We start from the raw sequence: 12847 nt of genomic DNA, 5'->3' as shown, positions 1-12847 counted from the left end.
CTGTGACACTCAGGACAGCACTTGCCCCAGCACTGCCGTATCTCCCAGGGCCTGGCACGATGGCACCTGTGTGGTGTTCATCAGGTCAGGAGTGCACAGCAGAGAGAGCAGGAAAAGGACAATGATGTGCGCTGACCTCAGACCAACGCCTCACATCTTAACACGTGTTTTCTTTATGACACTTGTTTTATTTTTTTCTCACAACAGTCCTGTGAAGAAGATAGGACAGATATTATTATCTTCATCTGACAAATAAGCTACTTATTATTTGGCTTCTCAAGAGATTCTAAGCTGTAATTAAAGTTTCACAACATTAATTAGTGTTTAGAGAGGTATCAATCAGTGCACCTAGTTTACAACATGATTCAGAAACTTGGAAAGAGTTGTGTCCACATCCCTAAACTCCACAGAAATGTGGTCGTTTACCTAACCACTGACCCCCATTTACTGGCAATGAGCTACAAGAAAAGAAAACAGACATGATCAATTTATGACACTCATATTCATGACATTAACAAGTAATATCAGGATACTCTTAGAAACACCATGGTAAACTTGTTTAAATCACTAAGAAACTGTGCCAGTCTTCAGAAGTCAGATGAAGGAGCGGGTGAAAAGAGGTGACACTGACAAGTGTCCCGTACTGACAGGGTGCACAGAGAGAAGCAGGAGGCGGCAGGTTGCCAGGGTTAGCAAATAAAAAGAGGACACACAGTTAAATTTGAATTTCGGGTAAGCAAAAATACTTTTAAAGTACAAACATGCCCTCCATTCGATCTGGAGACTCCGTCCACGGGAGACCTTCGCTTCCACTGGAAGGCAGGACTCCGGGGGGCGGGGACTTCTGCCCACCTGCTTCACTGCCCTGTCCCTGTGCCTGGAACACTGCCTGGCTCGCTCAGGTCTCAGTGACATTTTCCATGTATGGTTTATTTCTTGGGCTAGGTAGTAGGTATGCGGTGCTTATATACATAACCTTCACGCATTCTCTATGTCTGAAATCCATCGTAATAAACTTTACAAAGCACAGGATTAACTAGCTGCTCTTATTTGCAAATCAGCACCTTTCATCCGATCTAACTGAAGGACTCACTGGGGAACCAGAGTATACAAGGCTTGTGACTTGCCCCTTTCCCGATTTAAACTCTAACCTGGGCCGTGAACGTGGGGTGATCGTCCTCAGACGGTGTCTGCGGCCAAGGGCACGGTGTGGCCAGGTGCTGTTGTTTTTGGCTGCTCTACTTTTGCTTTTATTTTATTCCTGAAACCACGATTACTGCCTCTTGCGCTTCTCTTGCCAATGCTCTGACCCCAGCTTCACCAGAGACTTCTCCTGACCATCTGCGGAGCCCACGGCAGCGATGATTCAGGGGAGGGGGGAGAGGCCCCCTTTGGGCATAACGCATCTAGGGAAGTACAGTTTTAAACAGTGTATTTAACAGTGTACTTTATCTTTGGAAAATTAGAAAAAACATCATTTACTCCACATTTAAAATTCCTAAACTACCCAAATAATTTATCTTTTCCCCATGCTGGAAAGACTAATATCCAGCATTCATTAGCTGCCCCAAAGCCCTCCCTTATCCCTTCTTATCTGGGACCTGTAAAGGCTGTGCTAATTACATTTTGAAATAGTATATTTGTAACCAGCATATACCTGTACATTGTCTGAACTTGACTTTTAAAAAAAAGTTAAAATTATTTTTATGAGCACAATCTCAGCTATGTGAAATATATACAATTTAAATACTATTGCAAAATAAGCAAAACATTTATTTCTCGGTGACAGTATTATCAGTTATTCTTGCTTTTATTTTTTTAGACAATACTACATGTCCACACTTTATGTTCTATACTATCATATATATGTACATATACTTGCATGTATATGTAGACATAATGCATTTATGTTTAGGTATCTATACACGTGTGCCATTAATTGTGTATGACTGAGCCTCTAATCAGATTTGCTTACAGGCTCAGAGAGGTCATGGTGGCTAAAATAAACAGAAAGCCTTCCCTCATTTGGTCCAGATACCTGCATACATTAATAATCCATACCCTGAAACCCAGAAGTGACAAATTAGAGAGCTTTCCTTTGCATTCAAACTCAGCACCCAGACCCGACAGGTAGGATACAGGTGAGGAAGAGAGGTTAGAGCCAGATTATCAGACTTCAGGGGCAAAGAGAAAAGACACACTCCGGAACAGTCAAGTTATAAAAGGAATTGGGGACGAACAGGGTAGATATACAAACCCTTGAAGACAGATCTTGGCCGAGACCCCAGAGGGTCGAGGTCTGAGGCCCCAGCAGCTCCCAGCCCGGCTTCCTCCGTGTGTGTGAATGGAAGAGAGGGCAGGAAAGGCAGGGAGGTCACAGCATCACAGGATTGAGTGAAACTCGCCCACAACTCTCAAGAAATTTCACAATGTTTCTTTCAGTCTCCTTCCTTATCAAGTATTTCCCTAGAGAAACACGTACTCTGCGCTGCCACACGGGGACGGTCGTGCTGGTGGTGACGATAACAGTGTAATCTCAAAATCACTGTGAAGATTATGATTATGATAATGCAGGTAAAGCACATTGGGCACCACAGTACACAGTAAATGTCCATCAGATGTTAGGTATTGTCCTGAGCAGAATTTAGAAAAGTCCTAATAAGTTGGGCAGTAAAAAGGACAAGCAAAAGAATGGAAGAAATAAAAAACTGAGTTTATTTGGGTTTGGTCTTTGGCAAACTATCGTATTCTTGCCAGAGCAGAACCTTGCAGCTGGGATTGCTGGGATAAAAAGTCACATACGAAGTGAGACTCCCAAAACCCCCCAAATTATCTTCTGGAGGGTGAGCCCCTTGTAGTACAGGCTTCCCCCACTAGGTGAGTGTTCTAGGAACCCGTCTGCATCAGCGTACGAGCTGATGTTGTTGTGAGAGGCTGTTTGGCTTCAGTGAAATTTTTCTGGAAGATTCTTTCAGTGCATCTGCCCGTTTCATGATGAGTGACTTATGAGCGCACCTGCCCAAAATGCACTGGGTATTTGGTGTTTTTTGACCAAAACCAGCCTGACACCCGTGATCCTCCCTATTTACCCCAGTGATTGTTTTTTGTTTCCCCAGATGATAAAAGTTCTCAAAGGGAAACATTTTGCCAATGTAGAAGAGGTGAAACAAAAACAGCAAAAGCACTAAAAGGCATCAAAATTGATTAGTTCAAAACCTGTTTTGAGCAGTGGAAAAAAGTCTCGATAGGTGTACTGCATCAAATAGAGAGTGCTGTGAAGGTGACTGAAGTTTAAACAGGTAAAAATAAACACACAATTTTATAAGTAAATTCCATTTTTTGGGTCCCCCCTCATTACATGTACCCCATATCAAAACTGAAACTCAAAACAAACCAAGGACTGAAATGCAAGACCTAAAACCATAAAACTCCCAGAAGAAAACAGACAGCTTCTGCAAAGCAAAGGAAACCAACAAAACCAACCAAACCCTGATGGATGTGAGGAGATACTCACAAATGATGTATCTGATCAGAGGTTGGTATCCAAAGTATACAAGGAACTCACAGAACTAAATAACAAAAAAAATGAACAATGGGATCAAAAAATGGGCAGAAAACCTGAAGAGACATTTCTCCAAAGGCACAGAGATGGCCAACAGACAAATGAAAGATGATCAATATCACTAATCATCAGGAAAATACAAATAAAAATCACAAGATACCTTATACCAGTCAGAACAGGTATTACTAAAAAGCCAACAAAGAACAAGTGTTGGTGAGGGTGTGCAGTGTTGATGGAACCAGAAACTGAAGCAGCTACCATAGATAACAGTATGGGGATTCCTCAAAAAACTGCAATAGAAGTACCATATAACCTAGCAATTCCACTTCTGGGTATTCATCCTCAAAAAAAGGAAAACACTAATTCAAACAGGTCTATGTTCCCCTACGTTCATTACATTTACAATAGCCAAGGTGTGGAAGCAACTGAGGTATCCGTCAATAGATGAATGGATAATGAAGATACAACATACATATACACCCACATACATACAGTGGAATATTATCCATCAATAAAAGAGAATGAAATCCTCTTTTGTTTGTTGTGGCTACTTGCAACAACATGGGTGGACCCAGAGGGTATTATCATACTAAGTGAAGTCAGACCAAGGAAGACAAGTATCACATGATTTCACTCACGTGTGGAATTTTTTAAAAACAAAAACAAAAACAGACTCATAGAAACAAAGAACAAACTGACGGTTGCCAGCGAGGAGGGGAGTGGGGATGTGAGGGAAAAAGGTGAAGGGGGATGCAGTTGATAACAGTGTGATAAATTTGCTGAGTGACAGATGGTTACTGGAGAGTGTGGTGAGCACATCTTAAGATATGTAAATGTCGAATCACTGTGTTGTCCACCTGAGACTAATATAATCTTATGTGCCAACTATAAAAACAAAGCCTGCTTTTTAAAAGAAAAGTCCCACACGCGGCTGGGTGTGCCCACTTCACAGGTCTCTCCCAATGCTCTTAGCTTCGGAAGTGCTCCCCCCCCTTTCCCACGGTTTACATACTGCATTCATCAATTCTATCAATTTCCCCCAAATTTCACGCACGTAATATTGGAACAGATATGAAAACTACATAGGTCTCTAACACAACCGAAATAAGAAATGCAGTGCAAGCCGTCATGACTCATAATATGGTTTGTCGCGTATTCCAGCCTCAGAAAGTCACTTCACAGAATACACCCTCTCTCCCTGACTGCCTTTCCCTTTGTGTAGCAACATCGAACAAAACTGCCTGGGAGCAGATACTAGGAATTGGTTTTAGGTGGCCAAACTCATTTCCTCTCTCATTCCTCAATCCCTCATACAGAAGTGCCAGGGGAGTATGCATTATACTTGCATCAGCACTCAGGACTTTACATTTATCTTTCAACACTTCAATAGAATTGACTCAGGTAATAATTTACCTAACTGATTTCTGTACATGAAGACTCAAAAGATAAAAGGAAATTCTCTAAGAGATTAAAAAACAAAACAACACAAACCCCCCACTTTAATGAACAGAAAATGGCTTTGAAATGCTAGTTATCTAGGCGACTTGGCATTATCCATCCATGTACTGAAAGAGGAATGAGATTAGTTTATGCAGAGACACACACTGACACACACACTCCAGAACGCAGTTACCTGACGCACAGCCGATAACCGCTGTGGTGTGAGCCATGCTGGCTTGAACCCGACAGCAGATCCAGAAGGCAGCGAGGAGTCATGCAAAGTTTATGCATCAACTTCCCAAGCGCATTCAACCTGAAACAATAGAGAGCCCCATCAAAATGGATCATTTAAAAACACGTACACCGCTAAATCTTAGACTTCTGTTTACAAAGGTGACTGCTAACGGAGAGAAGCAAATCCAAACGCTGGCGCACCAGCAGACAAGTGCCTAGAGCAGGTCTCTGGATGTGATACTCTACGGAAAACAAAATCGGTTATCCAGAAACGGGACTTTTTAGGAAGGTGGTCTTCAAACACAAATGACCACCTAATGAGTATCATTCTGTAGCACTGCATGAACTTGGTTTTTAAGCTTACCCTCCCTTCCAAATATTGGTTCAGTAATTTCGTGCATGTGATTTCAATCTGAAAACAGTTGTTACACCAAATGTTCACATTTTTAAAAAAGATTAACTTTGTGGAATTCTTTTGAGATATCTCAAGTCTTTCATGTAAAACACAAATCTAATCGAGTTAGTCTCCCTCTTAGAAACGAAAAAGTCTTTACCATTCCCCAACAACTGTCCTGTTGGATAAATGTCAAACGGCACGGTTGTGAAATGTTAGGGTGTGTGCTGGGCAACATACTCCTTATTTTATACTGATTCTCTGTTGAAAAGTTAACTGAGGTTACTATAACATGACTTATGTCACAATCACAAAATTGAAAACAAATTAAAAAAAACAAGAATAGGAAACAAACATTGCTCCAACCTTTGCAAAAGCAAGCCATGACAGAGAGAGAGAAATTCCATTTCCCCGGTGTCCAAATTCTAACTTCAGACCCACAAACTCAGAAGAAGCTGAACCTGGCAAATCCCAAGGAAGTGTCCATTCAAAACTCTCCGCGGCTTCCTGACAGCAGCAGAATGCTAAAATGTCAATGTATCCTACACGCCGGTATCCAGTGCAGCCACCAGAATCATTCCCAAGTTTTTAATAATACAGAAAACTACTCCAAGTACACTGATTAAAAAAACTATTCTATCGTAAACCTAATTTTGTTAAAAATATGTAATGACCTATTTAGACATTTAAAACAACTAGAAGTAAATACACCAAAATGTACATTGTGGTTGCCCGAGGGATGTGCAATTATGATTTTAGCTCCTTTGCTACTTTAATAATAATAATTATGTAAAAAATTAGATACTTCCTGTTTTTGGTCTTATTTGCTTTAGCAGCCATTAAAGAAAAGTATTTTTAAAATGCTATGCAAAAGGAAACTATCAGATCCCACTCATGGAGATGCTAAGAGGTCAGAAATATAAGTAAATAAAAAGGAAGAAGAGGAAATGGCTGATCACTTTGATCACATAGGGTGAAAATTTCTTGCTGCTTAGCTTGTGACGTTTTCCTCACTGTTTGAATGGGTCCGTACCATGGTTCAGAGCTAGCTACTGCGAAAGCAACTCAGTGCAGACCGTAAGGGTCGGTTCTTCCGCTGCCTGCTTCTGACAGGCGTGCTTCCCTGCAGGGCTCTTCCAGCTGCTGTGCCTACTGCTCAGCTCACAGGCAGAGACCCAATGCTTCACCTTCCACGGAAGGCCTCCCCGATCCTCGCTGGTTCCCAGTTTGTCCGGCAGCACACAGGAGGGCAGGATAGCTCTAATCTCTCCGACTGTGTGGCAATCCCTGAGCTTCTGTTGGAAAGGGGTGCTGGTTCAGGTCCAGGGCATTGAACTTGGAAGGCAATAACCTCTGTGCACAAGGCAGAGCTAGCTGAATCAAAAGTAGGCTTCAGGGAAAGAGTGAGCATTGTCTCCAAGAACAGGAATGACTATACATGTAAAAAAGAAAAGAAACAAATGGGCACTGGGAGGACTGAGGGAGGGGGAATGGGGAGATGAGAGGGCAAAGGAGAGAAGCCCAGCTTCTGGAATCACTCAACGAGTAATACTTTTAAAAGCCAACAGCATCAAAAACCTAGGCAAAAATCCCCGTTTACTAGCCCCTTTCTAGCCTGGTGTGTTTGTGCTCTTGCTTCATAATGGTGCGTAAATACCACGGTTTAACCTCTGGAGGGCAAGCCGAAGGCAAGAAGAAACAAGCTACATGTGCTATGGGCGCATGAAGTATCTGTCAAGGTATCTGCGTGGAGGTGTGCCCAGAATCTTCCTAGTCAAGCTTAACAGACTTTGATCCAAGGTTCTTTCTCGTTATTGAATCCCTCCCACCCAGCAGAAGATCTTTACTTCAGACTCAGTTTTGTCTCTCCCACCCTCCTGCAAACTGAACAATAAAAATCAAAATGAGGGGGAGCCTAAAACTAGGAAGAGAATCGGTGGTAAAATAACAAGACACCCCTATCACTGGGCATGGATCCTGGCAGTGTTCGTGCAAAACAAGTCTTATATTGTGTATCGATTTTTCCCAGTTATTGTTCATGCCTGACAGGTGTCCTCAAATTGGAAGGACTCAGTCTTCTTAATGACGTGGAGATTCTTATGCCAGTGTATTGTATAAACCAGAAGAGGTTTGGCCACGATCCATTCTCTGTTACTGATCAATAAACTGCTTCTTTGCTCCCTCAGAGAAGACCTGCAAACCAGTAAATCTTAAGTGGTACAATGGCGGCTTAGTTCTGCTTACTAAGAAAGAGCAATTCTTCCAAAGGATTTAGGGAAACACATCAATAGAGAAAAGAAAGAATTTGTCTTCTCTATTTATTTCAAGAGACTGATCTGCATTGAAAAACATGCTAGCTTCCCAAGTGTAGTGCAGAGAATAGTGCAGACATTATATGAATTAACCCTAAATACTTTCCATTAGTTTAATACAAATATAAAAAACAGCTCAGTAGATCTTGTCAAAAAACACATCAATAAAAGCAAACACATAAAGCTGAACTGGCTGGTACCGGCAGCCAACCAAATGCCGCTGTCTTGGTTAGAACGAGACAATGATGCTGATGACAAGGCTGATGGCAGTGACCTCTGATGGAGCCCTGGCTACTATCAGTTATTAAAACCTCAAACAACCTGCTTTCACGTGCATGATTATTTAAGTAAAAAAGAAAAGTATTGTTAACTAAATGGTGGTAAGATGCTTTTAAAAAAATTACATGAATTATAAGATGCATCTTCATTTCAGAAATGTTAAAATGTGAAATACGTGTATCTTAGAATTGGCGAAATTACGTTACGTGCAAGGCACTTACTTTTTAAGGCCCTTAGGTATTACCTTATTGAAAACTCAGGACAACCCTATTAAGTATTAAAATCCCCTTTCCCCATTTTATAGGCAGGAGACTGAGGCGTGGGGAGGTTTAGAACTTGCTGAGGTCACACAGCCAGTGAGTGACAGCTGCATTCAGAGCTGAGGCAGCCCCCCAGCTCAGGCTGCAGCCCCGGGAGTTGGGGGGGGCGGGGGCGGTGAAAGCCGTGGCACCACTGCTCTAAGTGAGAAGCACCAGTGAGTGCGGTCCGTTTCAAGGTGGTCACCCCAGGGATGCATAGGCTGACTGCCCAAATCTCTTTCAGAAAGTTTCAACATTTTATGTAATATTGTTCTTAAAGCAATTGTATTTCCAACTTCATCCCTTGAGGTTACATGTTTAAGAGCCTGAAGAGGCACTAATATGACAGACACACAGGAAATGTCTCAGTATTTAACCAGCACACTCTCTTCTAAGCTTTGTTCCTTACACTCTGCTAAGAACGTTATTTGACTGTTTCAAAAAATTAAGTATTGGACTTTTTCAATTGAAAAAGTGTTCCACCACTGAGGAGAGGTGGGAGGCTCTCAGCAGAATTATAGGAGTTTCACAAATGGAGAGAATGAAGGCAATACAGTTATGACAGGGGAAACAGCAGTCTTGATGTGAAAGTTCTAGAATCTCTTTTATACCATACCATTTTATTTCTTCACTCAATAAAATTAAGGAAGCAATACAAATAGTTTTACCTAAAATCTGGAAAAGAACACACAAAAATAATTTATTAATTCACAGTCCTAATGTTACCACCTGAGCCCACTTCTGTCAGTTGATTACTTGACTATGTATATTTCGATTACCTTAACATGTGTTAAAGATCTGTACCATTCCAGAATGTGTGCCGGCCATCTTTTTTTGAGATATAAAATAAACTGAAGCATTGAACCATTCCCACAAGTCCACACACTAGCGCTGGGAGTGGATGGAGACACAATAAAAGGAGAAAGCCTAGGACAGCCATGTACAGTACACACAGCTCAATTCCAATCCACAGTAAGGTGGTCTGAACTCTGACAAAAAGAACGGGGGTGGCCAAAAAATGTATGCACAGGAGACCACTAGGTCTAAGCGGTAAAAGGTAAATGAGTCTTTTGCAGGGTGAGAAAGATGAAGATCCTTGTAGGCCGAAGGACCAGCACGTGCAAAGGCAGAAGCGAAAGTGCACGCACATCCGCGCAGTGCTGTGGCTGGAGCACGGCCTGCTCCCCGAGGGATGGGTCGTGAGGAATGGATTGCCTGAGAGAAAGATGGCAGCAGGAGACCTGGTGCTCAAGAGAAATCTGAAGGGAGCAGGTTCTACAGAAAACCACACTGAAATCCACCCACCCACACACACAGTTTTACCCTAATAGAGAAAAACAGAGTTCATTTATTTCTTTAAATTAAGTCAGTCTTTCAAAGGGGCATTCAAAAGCCTCTCTAATTTATTATATACCATCTGTGATTGTCTACATATTTCTGTCAAGAATTTAATTAAAAGCATGTTTTGAGTGCAAATGCTGGTCACAGTTCATCATCAGATTATCTTCTGGTGATTTTGAATATTGGCTTCCACTACAAGAATTATGGGGTAATATTAACCAGCTCTTGGTTATTTTGTAACTAGATTACCTAATTATGACCCAACTCCGCTTGGCCTCCTCAAATATAGTAGGTACTTTTCCTAATCTTTGATTTTTTGGTATGGGTGGGATATATATAGCTCAAGAGAAATTTCAACGATCAGTCAAGATCTGAATTACAAGTTTACCTGAACACCTGCTTTCATTTATATTGTATGAAAACGGTTGGGTTTTGCCCATTAGAGAAGTTTTATGCTGCGTCTGTTGTTGTATTTTCAAGCTTATTCCCTGGAGTAACATATTTAAGAGGCTGGAGGAAGTACTTATACCACTGGAACAAGTTAAAATGCAGACAATAAAGAGAAAATATGGAAGAAACAACAGTAAATAAATTCGTTCATTCAATTAACGAGTGAGAGAGCCCATGATATGCCAGGTACCGTTTTTGGCACTGAGGTCACAACAATGAACAAAGCAGACACCCACCTCATTCCTTTCCCAAAAGAACCCCAGGAGATCTGTGCTTTGTGTCCTATGATAATTTAGGTCACAGTGTGCCTCTCAGATTAGCGGTACTAGAAGTCAGTTCCTTGCTTATCTTTTCTGCCTTATTAGAAAAGACTTCCCAGGTGAAGATCTGCCTCCGAGAGCACAAAAGTGGGCAGGGCGTGTCCAGCCCTCCCACAGGTTCTGCCTGCCCACCCACATGCACTCCATGCCGTGGAAGTGCATCGGATCTCTCCAAGAGTGTGCATAAGGGCAACGCTGCCAACGCAGGGGCTAAAACCATCTCACAGCCTGCAGTGCTTCGGAGCCCTGCACCGGCTCTGCTCTGGGGGGCTGCTGGCCCCACCCACCCTCCCAAACACTTAAAAAGCATTGATGCTGGCAGATTTGCTTTCCAGGGAATTCTGTGTGATGAAAGTTTATCAGATCATAACAACCTAGACTGAAAACTAGCTGCTCTTCTGCAAAAGAAAAGGGGGAACATACTGGAGGAAAGACAGATGAAAGTAGAATTATTGAAGCTTTTACAAAACTTTGCCACCTTTACATTTTTTTGTTCCTTCACTGGAAAGTAATTTTTATGACTCAGTATAAGCACATGAAATAGTCTTTATTGACTTGCTTTGGTTCATCTCTAAAGGGCTCAGGGAAAACATATCACATCAGAAGCTAATCTTTGATTTTATAAATTTGTCCACACTAGTGAAGTCTTAATCTTACTTAGCAAGCCTTCCTTGTAGTAGTAGTTTATGAGTTAAAATATCAGTGCTTTTGCCTGTTCAAATATTAAAGAACTAAAATGTAAGAGAATTAATTCAGTGTAGTTTAAATGGCTATTGTTCATTTCCTATTTATTATTTAAAATGTGCAGTTCTTATTATTTACTACTAGAGCAAACATTTTCTCTTTAACTCCTCTGGGACTGGATTCATTACATTCTTTGAGATTACTCTTTTCTTTCTTTTCAGTGATTACTCTTAAACTGATTAATACTGTTAACAAGTTCAAGTGCACCTGGAACTATCACTAAGTAAAAGAGTAGCTCTCACATAATCATCATAATCTTCAAAGGGTAGCTCTCACAGTGTGGTGACCTGACCAGCAACGTCAGGAAGATCTTTTGGGAACATGTTAGAAATGCAAATTCTGAGCTCTGGGGACGGGGCCCAGCACTGTGCCATTTAAAAGGCCCACCAGGCAACTTCGACAAGGGCCACAGGTTCTCAAAACCACTGCCTTTAAATATTAATGGGTTAATTGGAAAAAAGTAAGTCATACAGTGCCAAGAACCAGGAATGCCCTCTGATTTTATGAAAATGATACCCAGTGATTCAGATAATGTCACCCAAGAAGACTTAGCTTTTTTCCAATTAATTTATTCAAAAGATACTGGTTGGGCGCTCAGCATGTAACAGGGACCCTGCTGGGCACTGCAGTGATAAAACAGACTCAGCCCACCTTTCTTGGAGCTTACAGGCAGGAATTACATACATACACACAGGCCGATAAGCTTTTAGCAAATCATGCTAAATACCATGAGAGGGAAAAAGCAGGTGTTGAATGAGGATAATGGAGGCTAAACTCCTCAGGACTGAAGCTGAGGACACGGAGACGAATGGGAACAGGTGATCTTCACAGGCCTCCCTAGGAAACGGCACTGAAGGCGAGACCTGGGAAATACCTGGGTCCGAGCTGTGGGAGTGCGGGCGGTCAGGACGGTCCAGGGAACAGAACGGAGCTCAGAAGCAGACCTTCACCAGGCTTCCACTCGATCTTCCACAATGGCATATAAAAAAGCTCAATAAACGAAGGAAAGTCTTTTCCTAAAAATGATGCTACAGCCCTGGCTGGTGTGGCTCCAGTTGGTTGGGCATCATCCTGTAAAGCAAAAGGTTGCCGATTTGACTCCCAATCAGGGCATATGCCTGGGCTGTGGGTTCGGTCCCCTGTAGGGGCACGCAACAGGCAACAGATTGATGTTTCTCTCTTACATGTCAATGTTTCTCTACGTTTCTTTCTCCCTCCCTCCCCCTCTCTCTAATAAGTAAAAATCTTAAAAATATATGGTGCTATATATTTTTAAAAGATTGCTTTTTTTTAAAAGCAACTGTCCATGTATAGGCAAAATAATCCTACTCGATCTTAACCTTTCACCTCATACAAAAATTAATTCAAAATGAGTCATAGTCTTGAATGTAGAACAAAAAACTATAAAACTTTTAGAAGAAAACAGAGCTCTCCAATTCTGGTTCTCCAGTTCTAGACATAACACCAAAACA

General features: G+C 41.7%; 1 protein-coding gene across 4 annotated transcripts in view; it reads right to left on the bottom strand.

Annotated features, from left to right (window-relative positions):
• The window catches only part of KANK1 (KN motif and ankyrin repeat domains 1), a 191589-nt gene that overhangs the window by 53311 nt on the left and 125431 nt on the right, over positions 1 to 12847 (bottom strand). For all 4 annotated transcript variants that reach the window (XM_053656238.1, XM_053656240.1, XM_053656239.1 and 1 more), the window contains one exon: positions 5196 to 5315. In XM_053656238.1, the coding sequence (XP_053512213.1) occupies positions 5196 to 5232 (37 nt within the window). In that variant the 5' untranslated portion in view covers positions 5233 to 5315. The remainder of the gene's footprint in view (positions 1 to 5195; positions 5316 to 12847) is intronic.

The sequence above is a fragment of the Artibeus jamaicensis genome, unplaced genomic scaffold (assembly GCF_021234435.1).
Source record: "Artibeus jamaicensis isolate MK-2021 breed Jamaican fruit bat unplaced genomic scaffold, CSHL_Jam_final scaffold_1964, whole genome shotgun sequence".
NCBI lineage: Eukaryota > Metazoa > Chordata > Mammalia > Chiroptera > Phyllostomidae > Artibeus > Artibeus jamaicensis.
The sequence above is the reverse complement of the archived record's forward strand: the minus strand, read 5'-3'. Positions and strand labels throughout refer to the sequence as shown.